This window comes from Sander lucioperca, chromosome 23 (genome assembly GCF_008315115.2).
Source record: "Sander lucioperca isolate FBNREF2018 chromosome 23, SLUC_FBN_1.2, whole genome shotgun sequence".
NCBI lineage: Eukaryota > Metazoa > Chordata > Actinopteri > Perciformes > Percidae > Sander > Sander lucioperca.
The window spans coordinates 5,274,897-5,300,834 of NC_050195.1; the positions used below are offsets into that span (position 1 = coordinate 5,274,897).

At 43.0% G+C, this 25,938-nt stretch overlaps 3 protein-coding genes across 3 annotated transcripts in view; 2 read left to right on the plus strand and 1 right to left on the minus strand.

Moving 5' to 3' along the window:
• The window catches only part of LOC116057839 (protein NLRC3-like), a 556,293-nt gene extending 532,859 nt beyond the window's left edge, over positions 1–23,434 (plus strand). The window contains exons 20-25 of the mRNA XM_035998138.1: positions 612–829; positions 966–1,225; positions 1,510–1,620; positions 1,719–1,857; positions 11,962–12,643; positions 23,424–23,434. Coding sequence (XP_035854031.1) covers positions 612–829; positions 966–1,225; positions 1,510–1,620; positions 1,719–1,857; positions 11,962–12,278 — 1,045 coding nt within the window. The 3' untranslated portion in view covers positions 12,279–12,643; positions 23,424–23,434. The remainder of the gene's footprint in view (positions 1–611; positions 830–965; positions 1,226–1,509; positions 1,621–1,718; positions 1,858–11,961; positions 12,644–23,423) is intronic.
• Positions 16,798–25,027, minus strand: LOC116057842 (apoptosis regulator Bcl-2-like). The gene is made up of 3 exons (XM_031310423.2): positions 24,741–25,027; positions 20,168–20,511; positions 16,798–17,408 (listed from the first exon to the last, which is right to left on the minus strand). Exons 1-3 carry the CDS (start codon positions 24,994–24,996, stop codon positions 17,280–17,282), a joined length of 729 nt encoding a protein of 242 aa, XP_031166283.1. The 5' UTR covers positions 24,997–25,027; the 3' UTR covers positions 16,798–17,279.
• Positions 25,028–25,301: 274 nt separating this feature from the next.
• LOC116057840 (actin-related protein 3B-like) overlaps positions 25,302–25,938 on the plus strand; it is an 11,192-nt gene continuing 10,555 nt past the window's right edge. Inside the window, exon 1 of the mRNA XM_031310420.2 lies at positions 25,302–25,413. Within this exon, the coding sequence (XP_031166280.1) occupies positions 25,361–25,413 (53 nt within the window). The 5' untranslated portion in view covers positions 25,302–25,360. The remainder of the gene's footprint in view (positions 25,414–25,938) is intronic.

Genomic DNA, 25,938 nt, shown 5'->3' on the forward strand with positions numbered 1-25,938 from the left:
CATGGTCACTTCTGTTGACGTTCGCCCCTCCCCCCATGTTTCCCGTAACTGTCATGACTAACTGTCACTAACCCCCACTTCTCCCCCAACCATCTTGTCGGTGATTAGCTGGAGTGGTTTGTTGTATTTTGGTGCACAGCCTGTGCCTCTAATGTTTGTTTGACGTTTACGACCCCTGTGTTGTCTCCCGATACCGGGCTTTTTCACGGTGTGTTCAGGGGGCAGGTAGCTAGCGGATCAAGGAGAGATGTCTACAATTTGAGACAAAAATGAAATCGCTGAAACCATGCAGGAACTCGTAGTGCACCTTTTAAAGTGTTTGTATACTCTATCAGAACTGCATGTCAGATGGACTAACAGCTTTAGAAACTCCCCCACACACTCTTCACCTATCACTTCAACTCCTTTCAGTTCTTACATTTCACTTAAAACATGCATATGATTAACACTCCTGCAGCTGCTGCTTCTCACTCTTTTTTTCCAGAAAGTCCGTTTGATCCCCAACATTTTAAGCAATGCAGCAATCACATTTCTGAATTTCCGACTGATCAGTTTTTGTGTGACGTTCAGTTTGAGGTCACAACGCCTGATCAATCACCTACATCCTACAGGTTCAGGTGTCCTGGTCCAGGTGGGTTCCAGTGTGCTTTGACTGGACTGGTGTTTGTTACGACTCAGGAGGCGGAGCTGCTGTACAACACTGTCCCATGGGACGAGAGCCTCCTCCAATCAGCTGGCAGGATGGCTGCAGGGCCGCTGTACGATATAAAGTGTTCAGAAGAGACTGCTGTCTATCAGCTCCACCTTCCACACTGTGAAATCATAGATGGTAAGAGATGAGTTGAATAGAGCTGCTAGTTAGTAGTAGTGAAACTAGTAATACTGCTACAATACAAGATGGATTTATTGCTGTGACGCCGTAATTATCCATAAAACCAAAGTTGACCAGCTCTGTGTTTCCACAGCTCCGCTGCCTGATGGCCTGTTGTCTGTCGTCCACATCACCGATGATGGGATGAGCATCCTCGAGCCCCTGGAGATTACAGACACTCATGTGGTTGTAAATGTCCCTCACCTCTCTATCTTTGGCCTGGACTGGGTTAAAAGGTTGTGGACGAAACCTGTCAGCGGCCAAGTTATGCTGTTCCTCAGACCACCAAACCCAGCATTACAGACGCAAAACCTCAATGTGCTTCTCCTGCCCAGAAACATCCCTCTGAACGAGGTAAAGCGTCATGTTTCAATGTTTGCAGCCTGTCTTAAAACACCAGTACGCATGTTGTAATCTGTTTGAGGGTTGTAGTGCTGTTGGTGTTGATGTAGTCCAGAACCTAGGAGGCATATGAATCAATGTCCTTGTGGAGGCCAGGGTGGCAAACACAGTCCAGTCCGTGTGTTCAAACTGGTGCTCAGTCTGCCACTCCTAACTGTCCTCACTGAAGGTCTGAAACATTTGATGAGTGGTGTGTACTTGATTTTAAAAGTTAAAATATTCTGATGTGTCTTTAGGTGAGAGAATATCAAAAATGTAGGAACATCCAGGTTCCTTCCAAATGTAAACTCATCAAAGATCAAAGTTACACTGTCGAATGTCCTCAGGCCATTAAAATACAGCCAAAGGTGAGTATTTCAAAATAAAAGTTTTTGTTAGTGCTGTAACGATTCATCCTTTAGTTAACTTTAGATTCTCTGGACATACTGACACTTTGGTTTCTCAGAAAGCAGAATTTGACCTGGAGTTTGGACCAAACTATGACTCAACGTTTGAGATCCGCCTGCCTAAAAACACACAAGAAGTGACTTTAAGAGTCCAAGACGAAGGACAGAGCGTCTGGGAGCACGACGTGGAACTGATTGGTAAAGTTTTGATCCACCTGATACAACAGAAGAGAATAGAGTTATATAGTTATGAAGACAATCAGTATCGGCGGCTAAAAGCGCGATTGGGGCATCTCTAGTTCAGATCAGACGTGACTTCACTTCCTGAAGGTTACCACGTGATCCAGAACGTGACGTAGCTCCATTTGTTCCCTAGAGTAAAAAAAAAAACTCTGTTTCCTTTTCTTTTCAAACAGGACATGAAACCTGGTCTCCTGGGTGAATTTGTCATGGTGTTGTTGGTGCATGTCATACATTTTCTAAATATAAGAAGAATAAAAAGAATATAAACAATATAAATATAAACATATACACACAGTATGTATTAATAAGATAAAAATAAATGTAAAATGGAACACTACAGCAGAGTAGGTACAGTGGCATGTAGAGCCAGAGGTGGGGTGTGGAGAGAGTCAGGGTGGATTCAGGGCCTTGTTGATAAGACTAGTGGCGGAGGGGAAAAAACTGTTCATGTGACGTGAGGTTTTGGTCCTGATGGACCTCATCAACCTGCCAAAGGGGAGTGGCTCAAAGAGTTTGTGTCCGGGGTGGGAGGGGTCAGCCACAATCTTTCCAGCACGCTTCAGAGTCCTGGTGGCGTATAGGTCCTGGAGCGGCGGCAGATTGCAGCCAATCACCTTCTCAGCTGACTGAATGACACGCTGCAGCCTGCCCTTGTCCTTGGCAGTGGCAGCAGCGTACCAGATGGTGATGGAGGATGTGAGGATGGACTCAATGATGGCTGTGTAGAAGTGCACCATCATTGTCTTTGGCAGGTTGAATTTCTTCAGCTGCCGCAGGAAGTACATCCTCTGTTGTGCTTTCTTCACGAGGGAGCTGATGTTCAGCTCCCACTTGAGGTCCTGGGAGATGGTAGTTCCCAGGAAGCAGAAAGACTCCACAGTGTTAATTGTGGAGCCACAGAGGGTGATGGGGGCAGGTGGGGCTGGGTTCTTCCTGAAGTCCACAACCATCTCCACTGTCTTTAGAGCGTTGAGCTCTAGATTGTTTTGCTTGCACCAGGTCACCAGGTGGTCAGCCTCCCACCTGTAGGCGGACTCGTCTCCATCAGAGATGAGTCCGATGAGGGAGGTGTCGTCCGCAAACTTCAGAAGCTTGACGGACTGGTGACTGGAGGTGCAGCTGTTGGTGTACAGGGAGAAGAGCAGAGGGGAAAGAACGCAGCCCTGGGGGGATCCGGTGCTGATGGTCTGTGAGTCGGAGACGGGTTTCCCCAGCTTCACATGCTGCTTCCTGTCAGACAGGAAGTCAGTGATCCACCTGCAGGTGGAGTCAGGCACGCCTAGCTGGGAGAGTTTCTCCTGAAGCAGAGCTGGGATGATGGTGTTGAAGGCAGAGCTGAAGTCCACAAACAGGATCCTGGTGTAGGTTCCTGTGGAGTCCAGGTGCCGAAGGATGTAGTGGAGGGCCAGGTTGACTGCATCGTCTACAGACCTATTGGCTCTGTAGGCAAACTGCAGGGGGTCCAGGAGGGGGTCGGTGAGGTCTTTGAGGTGTGAAAGCACAAGGCGCTCAAAGGACTTCAAAATGTCTGAACACTGGAGACAGCTGGTCAGCGCAGTGCTTCAAGCTGGATGGGGAGACAGCATCCGGTCCAGCAGCTTTGCGGGGGTTCTGTCTCCTGAATAGTTTGTTGACGTCTCTCTCATTGATGTGAAGAGTTGTTACTGGGGTGTGAGGGGGGGTGGAGACCTTTAAGACAGGCATTGGTGGGGGGACCCAGGCCCCTGCTGAGGTGGGGGAGGTGGAGGTGATGCACAGTGGCTGTAGCTGTAGGAAGGTGTCATGGGGGATGGTGTCAGGACTGTCCTTTTGTCTTTCAAAGCAACAGTAGAACTTATTCAGGTCGTTGGCTAGGCGTCGGTCGTTGGAGGAGTTTTTTTTTTTGGGCTTGTAGCTGGTGATCTGTTTGAGCCCTCTCCAGACAGACACAGAGTTGTTAGCAAAGAACTGGTGCTGGAGTTTCTCTGAGTATAGTAGTTTAGCTGTTCTCACTGCCTTCCTAAACTTGTACTTCGCCTCTTTCAATCTGTCTTTGTCCCCACTCCTGAACGAGTCTTCCTTAGCCAGCCTTAACCTTCTGAGTTTGGCTGTGAACCAGGGTTTGTCATTGTTGTAACTCACCCTGGTGCTTGATGGAACACAGCAGTCCTCACAGAAGCTGATGTATGACGTCACAGCCTCTGTGTACTCATCCAGACTGTTGGTAGCAGACCTGAAGACATCCCAGTCAGAGATCCTCCACAGCCTCACTGGTCCACTTCCTTGATGTCCTCACTAAAGGTTTGCAGAGTTTAAGTTTCTGCCTGTATGCGGGGATCAGGTGGACCATGACGTGGTCAGAGAGTCCTAGTGCAGCATGAGGGACGGCGTGATAAGCATCCCTGACTGGCGTGAAACTAATGTTGTTGTTCAGAGTCTGTAGCTGCTCTTCCTGTGAGACAACGCTGACCTCACGGCTTCTGAAAGATCTGATTGGCTGTTTTAAAACTAGCTCTCCATCTACATAAACAGAGAACAAACAGTTTATCCACAGATTGATAGAGAACTAGGGGGCAGCATCACAAAACCACGATCTATAAATTTCTCTCTTTTGGTTTCTGATTACTTCTTAAACGAGAACACAAACTGACAACAGTCTTTTCTCCGGTTATCTTCCAGCTCCAAAACCCCAAATCCCAGCAGCAACAGTGCGCAGCGACCCAGCAGAGGTAAGAGACAGCTCCTATTTCTGTGTTAAATGCATTAATATTTCTTGTTCAGTTGCATAATTAATATATATGTATGCTTCAGAACAGTATTGTGTGTGTGTGTGTGTGTGTGTGTGTGTGTGTGTGTGTGTGTGTGTGTGTGTGTGTGTGTGTCGGGGTTTATTCCCACAGGTGGTTGGTGCATGCATTCACAAACATATTAAACATTAATATAATATAAACAATAAATACAGAAACAAATGTAAACATACAAAATAACTGTTTTGCATGAATCATTCCTTCAATCTGGACCTTTGTCAAACATTCAGACACACATTTAGTAGAAATACCGACAGACAGACAATAACTGTTACAGTGCTGCTCATAAGTTTATGAACCCATGCTAAAGTTGACTAAAAAGAAGAATAAAAAATCATCTTTTGGAAATTGATCTTAATGCCTTAATTAAAAATATGAGGAAATATCCGACCTTTAAGGACACCAATTTTCTTTGTGAATGAATAATTTATCGTAAATAAATAAATGTTCTTCCTTAAAATACAGGGGGCATAAGTCAGTCCACCCCTATGTTAAATTCCCATAGAGGCAGGCAGACTTTTATTTTGAAAGGCCAGTTATTTCATGGATCCAGGATACTATGCATCCTGATAAAGTTCCCTTGGCCTTTGGAATTAAAATAGCCCCACATCATCACATACCCTTCACCATACCTACAGATTGAAATGGGGTACTTTCCATAAAATCATCTCCCAATGCAAATCAAACCAGCTAACTGAAATAAAACCATGCCAATCTCTAAGTATGGTTTGGCAGGACTGCCACATAAATAACTTCAGTCAAGAATCTGGCAAAATGACAGCTGGCAAACGGAGGGTTGTCACAGTCAAGATCAGATGCTCCTGCCGTTGTGCCCTCAGGCCTCTCCAGCTAATGTCTTTTCATTAGATAAGCTTAGATCTCAAATCAAATTTAAACCTAATCAAGTAAGACTTCACCAGATAGACAATAGAAGATAGATACCTGTGTTAAGCTTAAAGTTGTAGTTTCATGATGATGTTATCTTTCTTGTACATTATAGTATTGTTTGATGTCATGCTGCTAGCAAGGCTACAACAACAAGACAGGCTTTATTTCAAGAACTAAAAGCTGGTTGAACAAAAGCTAACAGAATATATGACAGACTTCAGCTCTTCATGTGTGGTTTTCATTCACTAGCATGCTGCTTTAACATTTATAGTTTCCATTTCTACCCCTTTCACACCGGGTCACTCGCTCACATAGACTGTAAAAATAATGGATGTTTAGCCAGGAGTTTCGCGATTTGGGCGTTACCATCTTGGTTTTTAAAAACCGGACGTGGCAATTCTTGACAAGAGGGCGGAGCTAGGGAGGATGATGCGGCCAAGCCAGTGATGTTTATGGTTGCAATGGCGCTAAGCTAAATGCTGAAGAGGGAAAGTTGCTGCGCGTAAACTTGGACCTCCGGGTACTAGTGCCATTTATCTACATCAGGGGTGGCAAACCTGTGGCTCTTGAGCCGTATGCGGCTCTTTGCCTGCTCCTTTGAGGCTCTTACTGTGTGGCTGGGGGCTGTGTTATTTGTGGATTTTTTTTAATTTTTTTTAACTTTTTCAAACATTTCAGATAAGTACAAAACAAAAATGGAATGCACTTGCCAATACATTTGCCAATTATTTTAAAATAAAAAATAATGCAGCAGAGTTTTGAGGACAAATTCTGCAACCCGAGGAAAAAAAAAGCTGCCACAGATCACCTTCCTCATTAACCCTTTCACTGCTGAATCAGATTGTTTGAAAGCCCCTCTAGTGACAAATTAGTGAAAGAGTCGCTTCGAGTGGCACAACCGAGTTCAAGCAAGACCTGAAAAGGATTGTGGATAACAAAGACTGTCAGATTTCCCACTGAGTCAATCTAAGTAAGAAAAAAAAACTATGAAAACTGTTATGTATTATGGCTGTCATCAGATCTGGAAGTCACTGTTGCTGTTGTAGTGTGGACGTGCATGTGTTGTGTGGCTTTTTGCTATGGTGCAGGTTTTTTTGTGGCTCTTTATGCTGAACTGGTTGGCCACCCCTGATCTACATGTACGGCAGTACAGAAGACTTTCCCTTAAGTTACAAGCTAACGCTATTGCCAGCTAGCTAGCTTGGTTTGCAAGGTGCTACGAAAGACATTTTTAAGTTCAAATAACATTAACAAAGTGGAAACATACAGTGAGAGGGTCAAAGTTAAATGTAATAGTTCAATAACTTTGCATCTTTAAGGTCTTTAGATTGCACAGAATGTTTTTGAAGTTGATTGGAAATAATCTCTAGGAGGAGTTTATTTAAATGCAGTGACTAGAATATAAGGCTAACTTCCTGTTGCCAGCAGGGGACGCTGCAGCAGCACCGCTACACCCTTCCACTAAAACTCAAACTTTGAAGAACTTAATTGTTAACACACAGCAAAAATGTTGAAGTCGATTCGAATTAATCTAAAGGAGGAGTTGGTTAAAATACAACTTATGGAAATGGTGAAAAGGACAGAGTCTTTTTTAAATGAATCGGTAAGCTAACAGCAAAGCCTGATTTTACTTTTAATGTTATCATACTAAGATAAATGTTCTCCTCTCATCCTAAAATGGTCATCAATCTATTCCAAATGCAATGAATGAAATGCAAAGGAGGAAGAAGTGCCCTTTTCCCCAAAATCATCTTGTGTTAGTGTTAATTTATTTGTACTTTAGAACGTAAACGCTGAGAAACGATCTCATTTACGGGTCTTGATCACTCTCTCACTTTGCTTGCCCAGGCTCAAAGTGCAGCGTCTCACTGTGACAACAACAGGACTGTTCTTTCTTAAGAAGAAGTTGGCCCTTTTGGGGGCCCTATGCAAAAGCAAAACTAGGAACAGCTAGGAACAGCCCTGCTAGCTGGTGTTTCTAAAAGTTGGAGGAGCTGCTGGACAAGATGCACCTGTCATGGGCAGATGTGTGAGGTCAGAGGCTAGCGGATCAGGGTCTGAATCTGCTTTGTTTCCTTGCTGTTACGTTAAAAATCGCAGCAGTATCCCACCACGTTGTTATAGTAATGTTACATCACTCTGACAGTCAATACTCGCGGTGACCTCGCCGTTCATTGTAACATTTGCTGTTTTTCTTTTTCTTTAAACTACTCTCTATTCTTTCAACCGCCCAAATTCGTCCCAAAATTAATTTTCATCGTCCCCGACCTTTTTTAAGCTCCTTAAGCTCGAGCCCTGGTCTCACGTCAACGAGCCACTTCAAAATGACATTAGGTCCAGCCCACAGAGCAGCAGCAGGAGCTCCAACTGACTAAACTACACATACATCACATCAACACAGATCCTGTGTTGGCCAATAAGAACTTCTGCTCTGATACATTTGTGTTTCAGTTTTCTTTCAGTTTGACAAAACTTTCTGATTTTAGCAGGAAGCCACAATGACGGCAGTGGACCTTTTCAACATTTTGGAGGATTTAAGAGAAGAGGAATTTAAGAAATTCAAATGGCATCTCCAGCAAGACATCCTGGAAGGCTACCAAAGCATCAAAGTGTCCAAGCTGGAGAAGGCAGAAAGGCAGGACGTGGTGGATGTGATGCTGAATACATATCACCTTCATGGAGCTCTGAAGGTGACCAAGAAGGTTTTAGAGTTGATCAACAGGAATGATCTGGTGCAGACGCTGCCAGACACCAGCTCAGGACCAGAAGGTCAGTCACCCTTTTTAATTTGTATTTTCAGGAAGAAAGAGTGGGTGGACATGAGAAACACAATATTTGTAACCCCTGATTTCCACCAACTGCGAAACGGCTGCGGATCGGCTCCGTGCTCCACCGTCCGTCAACACCCACCAGGTCTGGATTTGTTGCGGAGCGGCTGCGGCCATGACTGACAGCTGAAGTCATGAGGACCCACGAGATCTTGCAAATTCACATATGATCGCACGATATAACAGCATGTAGTTTCTATAAACAGAACCTCAAAACCAACAACAGGCCTGTTTCCGCCCATTATGACGTTTTCAAGGTGTAGTGCTTTTACTTAAGTAAAAGTAAAAAGTACTTGATTTTAAATGTACTTTAAGTACTTGCATAACGATTTATTCTCTTAATCTTATTTGCGTATTACCATTTTAAATGGTAATATGTCCACTACCACAAACAAGGCCTGGCTTTTAAAAAAGTTCCTATCCTAACCAGCATAAAACGGAAATATGTTGTTAGAAACAGAAAATTGTGGGTCATCCAGGATTTTATATCTTTAATGCAGCAGTTAGAAGGTCGTTAGTAATTTTCACCAGTGCCGTCTCTGTGCTATGATGCTTTCTAAATCCTGACTGAAAGTCTTCAAATAGACTATTTCTATGCAGAAAGTCACACAATTGATTAGTGACTACCTTCTCAAGGATTTTGGAGAGAAAGGGAAGGCTAGATATAGGTCTATAGTTGGCTAAGACCTCAGGGTCGAGGGTGGGTTTTTTCAGAATAGGTTTTATCACAGCTACTTTAAAAGACTGCGGTACGTGACCCGTTAATAAGGACATATTGATCATATCTAGTAATGTGGTATTGACCACGGGTAGTGCTTCTTTAAGTAGCCTCGTTGGAATGGGGTCTAAGAGACAGGTAGTTGGCTTAGCTGAAGAGACCCTTAACATTAATTGTTGGAGGTCTAAAGGATAAAAGCCGTCTAAATAAGTATCAGGTCTTATCGTTCTCTCTAGCCCTCCTGCGCCCAATGGTGAGCCGTTAGAAGCTGTGGGCAGAAGGTGATGAATTTTTTCTCTAATTGTTATAATTTTATCATTAAAAAAGGTCATGAAGTCATCACTGCTCAGAGTTATAGGAATAGATGGCTCAACAGAGCTATGACTCTTTGTCAGCCTGGCTACAGTGCTGAAAAGAAACCTTGGGTTGTTCTTATTTTCTTCTATTAGTGATGAGTAATAGTCTGATCTGGCATTTCTGAGGGCCCTCCTATAATTTTTTAGACTATCTTGCCAATCTACACGAGATTCTTCCAGTTTGGTGGAACGCCATTTACTTTCAAGTTTTCGTGAGATTTGTTTTAATTTGCGAGTTTGGGAGTTATACCAAGGTGCTAGTTTCCTTTGAACCGCCATCTTCTTTTTGAGAGGAGCAACCGAGTCTAAAGTAGTCCGTAGGCAGGCCGTAGCAGCGTCTACAAAGTTATCAAGTTGGGAGGGACTAAAGTTAACATAACGGTCCTCTGTTATATTAAGGCATGACATTGAGTTAAATGCTGTTGGAATATCTTCCTTAAATTTAGCTATAGCACTGTCAGATAAGCATCTAGTAAGCATTAAAACCGGAAATGACGAACGCGTCACGTGGGTCTGGCTTCTCCCAAATTTCATAATGGCGGCTCGTTCGGAATACAATCTCGTATTTTACAAAAATAGTTCACCGAAACGTGTTTCTGAAAACATTTTAAGAGAGAAATAGGCCGTGCAGCTGCTGAATCTGTCTTCATTTCAGATCAACAAAGGTCAGTTTAAAAGATTTTCGTCAGATTTTGAGAGGCGTTCGTCCCGTTCATCCCGCTCGTCATTTCCGTTAAGTGTTTTAACATAAGTGCACTGATTCGCTAGTCAAGGGCTAGCACTCCACCAATCAGATTGGTCATCGAGTCCGACTGCCCACTGGCCGATTCAACAAGTCAAATCAGCCCAAATGAAGGCCGACGGCTCCTCAGAGTGACGACGGCACAGAACACACCGAACAGACTCGAGTCACCGACCTCGCCAGACTGTCAGACAGCTGATTATCTGGTTGGTGTGTCTGGACCTTTACAGTAACAGCTGTATGAGAAGACTGCCAAGGCCACGGAGGAAGTCACCATATAACACATTCTGTCTGTTTTAGGCCCGTAATATCTTTCAGGTCTTTATAAGGTTCAGCTAAACCTAATGCCTCCAACAAGAGTTTAAATAACCCTTCAGGAAGACAGGAACTTCAGAATGTTGTGATGGCACCTACACTGTACTGCGTAATCCTAAATTCTCCTAAATTGAGAATTCATTAACTGCTTCTGTGTAAGTAATCAAAGTCTCCCCGAACCTCCTTCACGAATGGGAAAGCAGTTGTGCTGCTCCTGAATTTTTCTTTAACAGTTATGTTTGTATACGTGTATAAAATAAAATGTGTACAAACCAGGGGTTAAAATGGGTCAGAACGATAAGGAACAACGTTCCAGCACCTTGGATTATTGCCAGTTTCATACATCGCTGTTTCCCGCTCGTTTAAAATAACGCCAAATATACATTCCAGCGCACCGCTGTGAGTCCATGAACAAGGCAAGTGTCTGTGGTGAGTTCACACTGTAATAAAAGCAGGACAGTCGCGTACTATCTGTCACTTAAACAGGTGAAGATCATGTTACCGGTTACAAATAGGCTCGTTATCGACACGGTAACATGCTGCAGGTCTGTTGTTTTTAGCTGAAGTAGAAAGAGAATATTCAGTTAAAACAGATCGGTGATGCTGTTCTGCCCTTATTGCTCTCCGTGATCTCCATGAAGTATGTAGCTGCGGTGTGTTTTATGTGGACTGACTGCGTCAGACTCAGTTTAATATTTTGGCCATTGCAATGTGGGCAATTTGGCCTTGTGTGCTCTGATTAATTTGGCATGCAGTTATCACACCAGTCATTATTTAGTTTTAATAACAAATCAACTCCAGTCCGTCTTTCTCTGAAGTCTCGGCCTCAGAAGGTGGGGGTGTGCTGCAGCTCTTATCTACTCCTTTACTGGCTGCTCCTTCACTGAGAAACTCTACCTATTCTTCTGTCCCAGTAATAATGACGGTGGTAAAACTCTGCCCCTCTGATCATATGTCCTGTCAGAGTAAACTAATCACTGATCTCATTTCAGATATTGATTTATTTTAAATCAAGGGAACAAATGTACATACCGTATTCATATATTTTACATCTTATTTTCTACAGAATCTGTTTCCTGTGGTGATTAAGTTACACTTTATTACATTTATTATCATATTGTTAAATGTGCAACAATTCTTTGCAAAATTGAATCAAACTTGACATATTTGGTGTGAAGTCTTCTCTCATCCAGGAATGCTGTGTGGACTAGCCAGACCTTCCTCTGCAGTGCTGTGGAGGAAGGTCTGGCAATGCGAGACTAAATTAATCTGAACTAACGCTATATCAACAGATTGATACAAAGTAGGGGGTGCCATCATAAAAAAAAACATGAAATATAAAATATAAATGTCTGTCTTTTGAATTCTGATTACTTCTTAAAGGATAACACAAACTGACAAAGTATTTTCCCCGGTTATCTTCCAGCTCCAACTGGGCCAAATCCACGGAGGAATGACCCAGCAGAGGACAGTGATCCCCCAGAAGAAAGGCTGAGGAAAGTTCGGTCACAGTTTGTACAGCGAGTGTCTGATCCAGTTCTGAACCAGCTCCTGGATAAACTCCTTGAGCATGGTGTTATAACTGATGAGGAAATGGAGTCAGTCAGAACACGAGGCAGAGCAGACAAAGCCCGAAACCTGATCGACATGGTGAGAAGAAAAGGACGAGCAGCCAGCTCAGTTCTGATCTCTACTCTCTGTGAGGTGGATCCAGTCCTGTCCAGAGAGCTGAGATTAATCTGAAGCACCAAACTGTGGAGAGTTGTGATGAATCTCTCCAATAACTGTTAACTGTTAACTGTTATACATGATTACTTATTGGTAGTTTCAGCCACTAGATGGAGGCAGAACTTCACTGATCGACAAACAAGATGCAAATAATAGAGAAAGATTTCTGAGTGAAGATTGAACACCTGCTGGTTAAAGAGATACTGGTTGGTCATTTACTCATCCTCTACAGCCTCTGATGTCATCAAACAGCCTCTGATGTCATCACACAGATGCTGCTGAATGCTGCGGGGCTTTTTCAGGCTCTGAACCATATTTTGTCTTTTACATGTTTTCTTGGGGTGACACAAATCTTCAGCAGTATTCAGAGAAAAGGAACAGTAACACTTTACTTGAAGGTATCTACATAAGAGTGACATGACACTGTCATGAACCCTAACCCTAAGGCCGGTTACACACTGGCTGCGTGGCGTGAGCGTGGCGTTTTCTATGTCTTTGCATCAGAAAGGTGTCTGACGCGGTGCTGCTGCTGCTGCTGCTAGCCTTGTCTGGACACATGAATGTTTACCATAAACATAAACATAAATATATTCTGATCTGATTACAGCAAAGACAACGTCGGCAGGATTGACGGCAAAATAGGCTCCAGAATATTTCCTTCTGTATTGACAGGTGCAATATTTGAAAATCCATAATTATTCAGCTATATTATATTACAGCTCAAGCCGCGTCTGAGACGTGCGTGTCACGCAGGCAGTGTGCAACCTGTTAACATGGGAGCCGAAATAAAAACAGACACGCCACGCAGCCAGTGTGTAGCCGGCCTAACTTGTCATGACAAAAACCGAATGGCACTTACTAAAAGAAGCGTTATGTCATAAATGTTTATGACACCTTCATGACAGTGTCATGTCACTCTTATGTAGATACCTTCAAGTAAAGTGTAACCAAAGGAACAACAGCTGTTTCACCTGTTTTTGATGCTGAATGTTTCAGTTGACCAACTGGGAAACAATTATAATCATATATGTATGTGTTGCTTCGTTGGAAAGGGCTTGCTGGCCCGTTCTCCTGAAGGAGTTTGCAGGGTATTCCCTGAACATCGACCAACGGGCCGGCTACATTGCAGCGTAACGTAACGTATGCTCCTCAGATGCTCCTTGGCAGGGCTTAATTTGAGCCGGAACACGCCGGAACATGTTCCGGCACCTCCGGCGTTGGATCCGGAACCTTTTTTATTGGATCCGGCGCCTCCTGTGTCACTATGAAAAATGAATCGCCTAAATGAAAAAAGAAAAATGACTTTGTGTAGTGTTCAATTTTATTATCTGTCTTGTTAGTCTTTATTGCCCATTGAAGTTCCACAAAAATCTTATGTTTGCATTTTCGATGCGTTTTGAGGTGAATTTTCAGGGTAAGACGGGAGGGAGGAGAGGGATGGAGGGAGGAGAGGGACAGAGGGAGGGGAGACAGAGGGAGGAGAGGAAGGAGGGAGGGAGGGGAGGCACTTCAACAGCGCGGCGCTGCACTTCAAGTGACACCAGCTCTGGTGCTGGTTGAGACTGCTGTTAGCCTCGTTTCACTCAGGGGAAAAATGTCAAAAAGACAACAAAGTTTGCTGAACTTTTTCAAATACGCTGGCCAGTCGGATCCCAAACAAGCAGAAACCGTTTCTGCCGATCAAGAATGTGGAGACCACGGTGGCTTTTTTGGTTAATTTAATAGTCTGATGGATAATTGCTGCTTATGAAAACGATCGTTGCAGTGTAGGCTATTTGTTTTATTTTTTTTACATTTCTCACCGGTGCAGTGCATGTTCTCAAATTAAAATAAACATCGCCCTGATGTCCACACAGCGTTGTTTAGGTTTTTTTAGTCAGAGAAGCTACGTAGGCAGTGTCATTTTCTTTTTGTTCCGTTACCTCCAACCCCCGTTTTGAGTCGCCGGATCCACCCCCCCTCTGCGCTCCGGGACCTCCCACTTTACAAATTAAGCACTGCTCCTCGGATGCTCCTTGGATGCTCCAACACTACGCTTCCACTATAATAAATGAAACTGCGACACTGGACAGAGAGCAGCGTAAATGATGTCCGCAGAGATCCGCTGAACAAGAGTAAAAATAGGAAAGTCTTATATTTATATTTTTTACGGGAGGTTTGTGCGGCCGTTTTTACACAGAAATGGATCATGGCCTGAGGTTAACAACTCACTCCCAACTCACCAACAGACTGACCAGGATGATCAGGATCTCTTGCCGTAACTTTTTAACATTCTGGGCAACCCTTTGGCGTCGTTTTTTTAACGTGCAGGGTGAAACCACTCAGGGTTAGGGGAAGATTGTGGGTGGGTGGGGTTAAAAGTTGTATGTTTTAGTGACATGCTGGACAAGAAACAAGACATGAATCCTGTTCAGACAAATAAAACAAGTGTGTGTTTGTTACAGAGAAACCAATCCATAACACAAACACAGACACACACGGGTGGTCAGTTCCTCCCACCCCACCCACTTGAGAGTTTTCCGTCCTCATATCTAAACCAGAGAAGGTAACGGTGGCGGTTTTAAACACGTGGTTAACGCTGTGAAACGGTCCCAGGTTGGTTAGGTTTAGGCATTGTTGTCTCTCTTCATACGTACAGACGCTAAAGGGGGATTTGTGCGTCAGTCTGTGACCAGCTAGGCGTGAGACCGGTTTGAAAAAGGACTAAGAGGAAAATCTGGGTCGCACATTCCTACAAAAACTTCCACTTTGAAAAAAGAACATATTTTCTTATGTATTTCTTATATTTTTTTTAAAATGTTTCTGATTGATGTATTGGTCTGTTGGTACCAACTATGTGGTGCTAGCTTGTTGGGAAGAGGGTTAAATAATGCTCCAAAGTTAGGCTTTTATTTTGGCGAGGGAAAAACTGGCATGGCCCTTTAAAAAGGTCTCCCTCTGTCACCTGCAGATATCTGAATGAAATGTCTCAAAACTCTCTGACTGTAGAGTTTTAACTTCATAGTGTTCATGTTGAATAAAAAGTACATTAATGTAACTGCTTTAATGTAAACATTGATACTTTTAACAATGCAGCAGGTTAGAGGGAACTTTCTATACCAGAACTATGACAAAAGAACGCTGAAATAATTTACCAAAGAAATCTAAAAAAGTGACACAAAAAAAACATAAAAAATTTCGCCAAAGGTGACAAACTTGTTTAAAAAAGTGACAAAAAAATTGGAATAAAATCGACAAAAATGTCGAGAAAAGTGTAAAAAAAAAAAAAAATGTTGAAATTTCGACCCAGAAAAACACAAAGTTGCTGTTGTTGTGACAACAGCAGTAAGTGGCTCCGAAATGGGGCGCCGAAATCTGCGTTGCTGTTTGGTCCAGTAGATACCGGTGGTTTAGGCACCGGGTCTCGGTACCCAACCCCAGTCATAGTTATGTTGTTTTATCTTTCAGTGATCTGAACAAAATACTTTCTAAGTATACATCATCATATTTACATTTCTAAAGCCTCTACGTTTAGAGGTAGGATTAAAAACATTTTTCTAGCGGGTGCCTGGATAGCTTTGCTGCATGTCGTTCCCCCTCTCTCTCCCCTTTCATTTCTTCAGCTGTCCTGTCAATAAAGGCCTAAAAATGCCCCAAAAAATGTTTTTATAGCATCAGAATCATTTTAAAGAAGCTATAATCATAATCATATATATGTTAATAATCATAATAATTCAGCACATTTAAACAGGAATGCCACTTTTATTAACAGATCTGTATCGATTTCCTTTCAGCTCAGTAAAAAAGACTTTTTATGTAAAAAAAATAATAAAGTGCATAAAAAGTAAGTCAAACAAACAGGCTTCATTTAATAACAAATACGATTGTTCAGTTTGAGATACAATGTTTGTGAAATACTGTTTTAGTTTAAGAACTAAAAGATCTGAGGGGGGAAATCAAATCAAATTACTGACTTCAAATGTTCCCCAGACAAAAAGCACAAGTATTTACACAATTACAAAGATAATAGTCTTTGTGATGAACCTTCTCCACCTTTCAACACTGATCAAACAGTCAAACACTAAAGGATTTGGGATTTTTAACCCTGGTGTTGTCTGCCCGTCGACCATGAGCTTGTTGTCCATCCAGGTCAAAAGTGAATTGGAATTTTTGTTGCTTTTTCCAGCGTTTTTGGCTTTTTTTTTACGCTTTTTAAAACATTTTTAAAATTTTTATTTTTAAATTCATGGTCAATAAACCTAATTTAAATGACATTATACCTCATTTTTGGGTTAAAAAAGCAGAAATTATGAATTATTTTGACTAATAGTTAAAATCAAAGGATGTTGAGTGAATCACAGTCTGGTTGATGTCAAAGTTTAGTCACGATACTGTTTTAAAACCATTTAAACGTTTAAAAAATTGAATAAAACACCCCAAATTCAATAAAAGTAATCATTAATTTTACGTGCAAAGATAGTTATATGGGTTCCATACAACGTACATCATGCATCCATGTTATTTTTGGGCATTTTGGTTCAAAGAAACCCAAATTTCTGATATAAAAACTTTGAAAACGGGTCAAATTTGACCCGAGGACAACACAAGTTAAGGGTTAAAGTAGACAAACAATCCCAAAGGTCGGATGTGGCTCTGGATTGTTTTCATCTTTATATCTTGTAAGTCATATTTGGAGATGCTTCCTCCTCTCAGGCTTATTTTCTTTTGTGGAGTCCCCCAGAATTTGAATCTTGAAGTGTACTTGAAATTTCAATTTCAATTTTCAATTATAATTTCATCATTTTAAGGTGTAATATTCAGAGGGGGTTTTGAGGTGATAAGTTACCCCTTAAAAAGCCCTTAATGCATGCACACAAAAACCTTTTAATACCCGTCATATATTCCAGTCCAGTATACGGTTTCTGTGACTGTGAACACGATGCAACATTTTCTTTGGATGTGACGGCAGAAGAAGCTCAGGGAGTCTGCTGTTGACCTGGTTTCCCAGTCAGAGGTTGATGCAGCGACTGGACTGGATCAGGTGTGTGTGAACAGGGCTCCCAGTGTGATCCCAGCTGCTCCCAGTACAGCCAGTCCAATCACTGTCCTCAGAGACCAGAAGCTGACTGGAGGTCTGAGCTCACCGTACAACTCCACAAACGCATCCTGGGAAATAACACACAGCAAACAAACGTAATCAGATCAGATCATTGTCTCTTTATTCATTGAATGAATGAATTTCATTGGTCGTAACCAAAGGGTAGGGTCAGAAGCTTCAGCTTATATCAGCCCCTCACTTCACTCATTTTTTTTGAGTAACAAACAAATTGTCAAGGAAAGAAATAGACAAGACAAGAAAGATAAAATAAATTATACAAAAAAACTAAAGAACATATGTATACACTTACCCAGATAACTTTCTACATACATACATATACCCATAAGGGTCAGTACTTATATACAGTACATTGGGAGTTAGAGACATTAAACAAGTGTGTGTTTGTGTGAGAGAAACAAGTTTCTCCAAACCACACATCATGTGCTCCTCTAATACGTCCTCATATCTAAACCAGAGAAGGTAACGGTGGCGGTTTTAAACACGTGGTTAACGTTGTGAAACTGTCCCAGTGTGGTTAGGTTCAGACACCAAAACTACTGAGTTAAGTTGATAAAAAGATGGAGGTTTGGGTTTAAATCAGACATGACTTCATTTCCTGAAGGTTACCACGTGACCCAGAACGTGACGTAGCTCCGTTTGTTCCCTAAAATTAAAATAACTCTGTTTCCTTTTCTTTTCTAACGGGACATGAACCCCGGTCTCCTGGGGGACAGTCCTGTGTTTGTTTGACCCCCCTAACCTGCCTCCTTACCAGGACATTTGGTGCTCTTATACTTAAACATAAATATATGTAGGTTACAATGGGGCTTGAACTAACCAATGGGGAAGTTTTTCACCAGCTAGCCACAACAATGGTTTAAAAGACTAATACAAATAATACCAGTAATAACAACAATAACACACAATCTCACACAATCTCACACACACACAGACACAGAGACACACATACAGACACACACACATGCACACACATGCACACACAGACACAGTATTGTTCTCTGTCGCTATCTGAATGTCTCAGTGGAAAGTTTTCTAACTGAATTCTGAGAAAGCAGTTGGGCTCACCACTGCCTGTGTTCGTAGAGCTAACTACACACACACACACACACAGATAGTGTGTTTCACTATCTTTGTGGGGACCCATCATTGACATAATGCATTCCCTAGCCCCTTACCCTAACCTTAACCATCACCACTAAATGCCTAACCTTAACCCTTACCCTCACCCTAACCATAACCTAATTCTAACCCTAATCCTAAAACCAAGTCTTAACCCTCAAACAGACCTTTAACCTTGTGGGGTCCAGCATTTTGGCCCCACAAAGCTGTCGGGACCCCACAAGTATACTGTATTCATGGTTTTTGGACCCCACGAATATAGTTAAACAAGAACACACACACTTACATACATACACACACACACACACACACACACACAAACACACATACACACACACACTCACACACACAGATACACACACACACACCTGCTGCAGTGTTAGCATGTTGCTCAACACTTAAAAAGCTCTGAAGGAGTTGAACCACGAGGTTTTGGCTGTTATTTGAACAGAGTTTCTGCAGAAACAATCAGTCAGCTGATCTGAAGCCTGAGGCGGAAACTCAACCACACCGGTTACCTGGAAAGATATTTCTAGGTAATACCACACACATATTTTCCAAAATGTACCTCACAACTTAAAAAAAAGTATCTTCCCAAATTGTGCAAAAGAAAAGTCAACCTTTTTATAATGTTATCTCTCTAAGAATGTCCTTACTTTCCCCGACAAAATATCCTCAATCTCTAAAATACTTAACTTATCTGGTCAGCAGGAGACCTTCAAACTTCACATGTGCACAAACACAACACTGACACACATACACACTCTCTCTCTCTCACACACACTCTCACATACACACACACACTGACACACACTCCCACACACACACACACACACTCTCTCTCACACACACACACACACTCTCACATACACACACACACACTCACACACACACACACACTCTCTCTCTCTCTCTCTCTCTCTCACACACACACACACTCTCACACAGTTTCTCTGCAGAGTTTTAGGGATTTTCTGCACTTTGCATATAATTTGCATTCAAACCAAAATACTCTTTCCTCTGATTACATATCATCACTCTCACACACACTCTCACATACACACACACACACTGACACACTCCCACACACACACACACACACACTCTCACAAACACACACACACTCTCTCTCACACACACACACACACACTCTCTCTCACCCACACACACACACACACACATGCTGTAAAGACTGTAGTGACATGTATTTATGTTTTTAAGGACCCCTGAGGCCCCATCAAACATGATAGGAACCCTTTAAGTACCCTGCATCACGTGGTAACTTTCAGGAAGTGAAGTCACGTCTGATTGTAACCCAAACCTCCATTTTTTTATCAACTTAACTCAGTAGTTTTGGGGTCTGAACCTAACCAAACTGGGACCGTTACACAACGTTAACCACATGTTTAAAAGCGCCACCGTTACCTTCTCTGGTTTAGATATGAGGACGGAAAACTCTCAAGTGGGTGGGGTGGGAGGAACAGACCACCCGTGTGTGTGTGTGTGTGTGTGTGTGTGTGTGTGTGTGTGTGTGTGTGTGTCTGTGTGTGTGTGTGTGTTACCTTCTCTGGTTTAGACCACCACTAGGGGGCGCTAACTTATGAAACACTCTTGTGGGTCGTATTAGGGGTTGAAAACAACATGAAACAGGTTGAATGATGCATAAAGAAAGGGAACGTCTTCCTACCCATCCTCCGTTGGCATGGATCCATCCTTGCAGCGGCATCGAGTCCAGACTCTCCTCCATCCAGCCGGCGATGTCATCCAGCTGCCAGGCGCCGCCCGTCCTCACCGCCCTTGTGCACAGAGCTCCGCCCAGCTCCATCATGGCCACGATACGTCCCCAGTTCACCCCGTCCCTGAACAGTTCCTCGCTGACGGCCGCCAGGCTCCGCCGCCGTGCCGCCTCGCTGCCATCGCACAGCAGCAGCACTGACACCTGGGTCGACAGGTCGCCGCGGTAACGGCGCAGCAGCTCGTCACCTGCACACCTGAGCACGACCTGCAGCGGGGGCGGAGCCAGGCAGGGATCTACCAGGAGACGAGGGAAGGACGCCGTTAGAAAGACTCTAAGGCTACGTTCAGACTGCAGGCAAAAGTGGCCCAAATCAGATTTTTTCAAATCAGATTGAGACCACTTCCATGTGTGGTCCTGAATCAGAACCAGGTCTGATTTTTTTATCAATGCGGCCGCAGTGTGAACAACCAAGGAGGATTTGATGCGACTTTTACGTCAATCTACATCGACATTTGTCACAACGATGCTTCGGCGGGAGTTAGCCCTAGACTAGTGCCCTGTTTACACGTACATGGTTATTGTAAAAAAAATTTAGACATTTCCCTTAGTTTGTGCCCTTCGTTTTTCTAAAACCTCCGGCCAGAGTGGAGATTTTTTATATCTTCATTTGCACGTTTGCAGGTAAACTGAGACAAACGGAGGTTTAGGCAGCCAAGAGAGCGAGAAAGAGGAAGTGATTCGTTGCTGTTATTGCTAGCGACAGCGTGCTGCGTCTAATGTCATTGTTATTGGTCTTTTGGGCATGTGGGACAGTTCAGAACCACAAACAGTTCACACTGGAATCTGATATAGGCCACATTTTAAAAGGTCATGTGAACAGACAACAAAAAAAAATCAGATCTGAGCAAAAAAATCCGAATTAAGCATTAAGACTTGGGGTGTGAACGTAGCCTTTGTGGAGTGGAGAAAATCTGGTGCTTACCTTTAAAATAACCTTTACAAATAAGGTTAAGAAGGTGTCGCTAAAAAGTTGTCATTGAATTTATCCCCGCAATGTATTTCTACAAAGACACAAAAAGGACATTAACCCTTAAGGAGCTTGCACACTGCTCCAACAAACACCAACAGTTGGGTCAGTGTAGGCTGGCCGTCTGTGTTTGTTGGCGTTTGTTGGATGGAGTTGTTAGTTTGACATGTCCAGCCTGGTCTGGTGGAGTTGGTAGAGGTTGACATGTCCAGTCTGGTCTGGTGGAGTTGGTAGAGGTTGACATGTCCAGTCTGGTCTGGTGGAGTTGGTAGAGTTTGACATGTCCAGTCTGGTCTGGTGGAGTTGGTAGAGGTTGACGTGTCCAGTCTGGTCTGGTGGAGTTGGTAGAGGTTGACATGTCCAGTCTGGTCTGGTGGAGTTGGTAGAGTGTGACATGTCCAGCCTGGTCTGGTGGACTTGGTAGAGGTTGACATGTCCAGTCTGGTCTGGTGGAGTTGGTAGAGTGTGACATGTCCAGCCTGGTCTGGTGGACTTGGTAGAGGTTGACATGTCCAGTCTGGTCTGGTGGAGTTGGTAGAGGTTGACATGTCCAGTCTGGTCTGGTGGAGTTGGTAGAGGTTGACATGTCCAGCCTGGTCTGGTGGAGTTGGTAGAGTTTGACATGTCCAGTCTGGTCTGGTGGAGTTGGTAGAGGTTGACATGTCCAGCCTGGTCTGGTGGAGTTGGTAGAGGTTGACATGTCCAGCCTGGTCTGGTGGAGTTGGTAGAGTTTGACATGTCCAGTCTGGTCTGGTGGAGTTGTTGAATGTCGGACCAATGTCACCCATTTTCCAACAAACGGCAACATTCTAACAGCTTGAAATGCTGTCTCTAAAATGGATGTTTTTTCTGGCAATTAGTGGAGTAACCATAGTGAGTAATGACTCAAAAGCTTGAGGAGCAAAACAGGTAAAATTAGCAAAAGCTGGAGTATCTTCTGAGCGAAGTTCTTGACACAAGTTAGGATAGACACCCTGTTTTGCATGTCGCAATATATAAGGTTTAGGAAATCACAGAAACACTCACATCCTGTTAGGTCAGATTCTGATCTAATAAAATATTATCAGACCCATATATCAGCTCCTACACAGTCTCCAGTTGTTTTAATTATGACAGAGTAGCTGTCTAAATGCTCTACATGTGATCTGTTGCTGATTTTAATTACCAACAGACTGTAGATGATCTGTAATCTGATCAGATTTAATCTCTCTGACTTCTAAACGTAACTATCAGCCACACAGCATGCATTCTGTACAGAATGAGCCTTTAAATCAGACAAATAGCAGTTAAAATCCCTCCAATTCAAAAAATATAAAATGTCATCATGTTGAGTCGATTCTGAACCAATCAGCTGTTAGATCAGCTTAGAGGCCGGCGTTTCCCAGCATGCCCCTGGGTCCGCCTGGGTCTTGCAGTCGGTGGAGAGCAACTGCGCTGCCTGGGTCTCAAACCTGCGGCCGCCGTGATCTTGTGAGGTTATCGTTGCCCACGTATGCATGACTTCAGAGCAAGTCGGGATCAAGTCGGACACAAATCTACCCAGCATGCATTGGGCGGCTATCGCCGGTGATCGATTCTGCTCAGACCTGGGTCATCTCCAACGAGCCTATTCTTATAGTAGCAGCTTTGTAGTTTTAGTATTTGTAGTTCTTTTTTTTAACAATGAAAAGCTCAATATTTGGGTTAAAGAACCTGTTTGCCAACAACAAAGGGCAGCGTGCTGATGATATACGGACTAAAATGACGTATCTTCATGATGCTTAAACCTGAATATGGAACAGAGAATTATGTTGTATATCAGCTGAGATCTCGTGTTTTATCTTTTATTGTTGAAACTGGATATGTTAATGTAGAAGAAGAGAAGCGGATCTGTTCGATGTGTTTAAAGTGCTCATATTATGCTCATTTTCAGGTTCATAATTGTAATTTGAGGTTGTATTAGAATAGGTTTACATGGTTTAATTTTTAAAAAACACCATATTTTAGTTGTACTGCACATTGCTGCAGCTCCTCTTTTCACCCTGTGTTCAGGTCTCTGTTTTAGCTACAGAGTGAGACCTCTCACTGCTGTAACATCTTTGTTGGCAGTCGCACATGCTCAGTAGCTAGGTAAGATCACATGCTCAGTAGCTAGGTAAGACCACATGCTCAGTAGCTAGGTAAGACCACATGAGCTAGCTAGCTGTTTCTCCAACTTCAGTAGTACAAGGCAGGATTAGCCGGGAGACTTCTTCTAAACGAGGGCGCACTTCCAACTTTGTGTGGAATACCTGCAGAACAGGGACATGGAAGTAATTTATTTTGTAGATTATGGTGAATTAGTATGTGTTGTAGCAGTGTTTTGCCATTAAGAATGAGCTAGCATGTTAACGGTTAGCCCCCTAGGCCCCTCGTCTCGGCTAGTGACGTAGAAAGCCGTGCAGATTTTGACCAGCTCACCCAGAGACTGAAGGAATGAAACATTCAGAAACCGTATCTCACTCTAAACAGCATGGATGGTTTTTTCAAAGTCTGTATATCTGTGGAAGCACCAGAGACACAAAATAACTCCCCAAATCCCAGAAAAAGTGATTTTTTTCATAATATGGGCACTTTAAATCTTATAGAAAATGAGTTCCATTTTGATAAAAACATGTATTGATTTTGTAAATATGGATGATGACTCAACCAGGTATCTTGAAAAAGAGATGATCTGTAGATATGTGTTTGTTTGTACTGTTTTTGTTAATCATGTATTTCTCCACGTTGTGCATCTGTGAGACCAGAAGATGTCTGTTGAACAGCAGTGTCTTGTACTGTAATCATGACACAGAAATAAAATAAACTAAGAAGTAGGCTAGTTGTAGCTTTAATAGACATCAAACATATTTTATGATATCATAATCAACTTCAGGACGACAGGTGGACGTGAACGCATCAGCCATCGCTGTGACAACTAAACTTCAACATAACTTCAGTGCTCATCTTATCTTTCCTTTATTGTGTTATATATCTTTTTTATGCATGTTATAGGTTTACAAAGTGAAAAAGCCAAAAGTCCCCCCCAAAGGGACTTACCATCTCCAACAGAAAACACTGTTCACAAACTGCTCCAAACAGCTCTATTGTAGTCCAGCCTTTACTTCAGAGACAAACGTTATAATGCTCGCCTAGCTGCTAGCGTGGCACGCCCTCATACTCTGCAACTGACTAGTTAACTGTGCTGATCTAACTACTGAGCATGTGATCTTACCTAGCTACTGAGCATGTGCGACTCCCAACAAAGATGGAACAGCAGTGAGATGTCTCACTCTGTAGCTAAAACAGAGACCTGAACACAGGGTGAAAAGAGGAGCTGCAGCAATGTGCAGTACAACAAATATATTGTGTTTTCTGAAAATTAAACCACATAAACCTATTCTGGTACAACCTCAAAATACAATTATGAACCTGAAAATGAGAATAATATAAGCACTTTAACTAAACTTCAACAAAACTTTGACTAAACTTCCTCACCTTGCTGAGAGTCATCCGGAGTGACTCCCCTGCGTGATGTCATCCCTCCCTCAGATCTCCTTGATGACGTAGATGCAGCTGCGTTGCGTCTGCGCTGACCGCTGCCACGGTCCCGCCAGTCCACGCCGGCGCTGAGCAGCTTGTAGCGGAGGAAATCCTCCACGATGTCCCGGCTACTATAGATAGCAGCGGCGGCCATCGCACCTTCCATACCCCGTGGGAATTGTGACGAATTATGAGCCCGACGGCTTTCCATACATCCAGGCAGCCGTACAGCAAACTGCTGCAAGAGCCGGTACACTGCTCACATTACTGATCCGCAAAGACGCTCCAGTAGGAGCAAATCCAACAGATCCGCTTTTTAAGAAAGTATTAAGACTGATTAATGCTTCAACACGGAATAGAGCTGTTTAAAACACAAGTTATCTTCATCTCTGGCGGGGAAAGTTTAGGTCAATCCTAGAGCGATGATCGATTAATCCCCAGCAGCTTGTCTGCTGCAGGTTATTGATTATCAGTTGAAGCTCTGAGGCTGATCCTGATGCAGAGAAACAGACTGAGAGGAAATCAGTCAGCGAGACGATGACGAACAGGAATCCACATGAACATGGAGATATATAATGTTGTTGTTGAAGCTGAACGGCGGCGCGGAGGAAAGCACGAGCAACTCCGGGTCTATAGTTCTCACACACAAACGCAGACACGCACACGCACACACACACACAGTCACACACACACGTAAACACACAGAGAGACACACACACGCGCACACACAAACACACACACGCCCACACACGTACACACAGAGATACAAACACACGCACACACACATAAACAAAGACACACGTGCACACACACACACACACACACACACACACACACACACACACACACACATGTCACGCCTCCTTGTTGTGACGGGATTCCCCTGCAACGGTCCTCTCCCCGCCAGACTCCAGTCAAATTTTCACTATTTAAACATTCACAGGATGGTGATGAATCAGAATCAGAATCTGCTTTATTGGCCAGGTTTGCGTAGACAAACAAGGAATTTGACTCCGGTAATCTTTGCTCTCAAAGTACAACACTTAACATATTAAGAATAAAAACAGAGTTAACGGTAAGAATATAAAAAAATAGTGTAGCCTACAGTATAAAAATACAATAGAATTTACAATTTTACAAAAAAATATACAAA

Bases quoted from the DNA above. Each gene is read 5' to 3' on its own strand.
- LOC116057842 (XM_031310423.2), bottom strand. From the start codon at position 24,996: ATGGAAAGCCGTCGGGCTCATAATTCGTCACAATTCCCACGGGGTATG. The intron at 20,512-24,740 runs GTGAGGAAGTTT...GTCTCCTGGTAG, and splicing joins TCCGGATGACTCTCAGCAAG to ATCCCTGCCTGGCTCCGCCC. The intron at 17,409-20,167 runs GTAGGAAGACGT...GTTATTTCCCAG, and splicing joins TCCATGCCAACGGAGGATGG to GATGCGTTTGTGGAGTTGTA.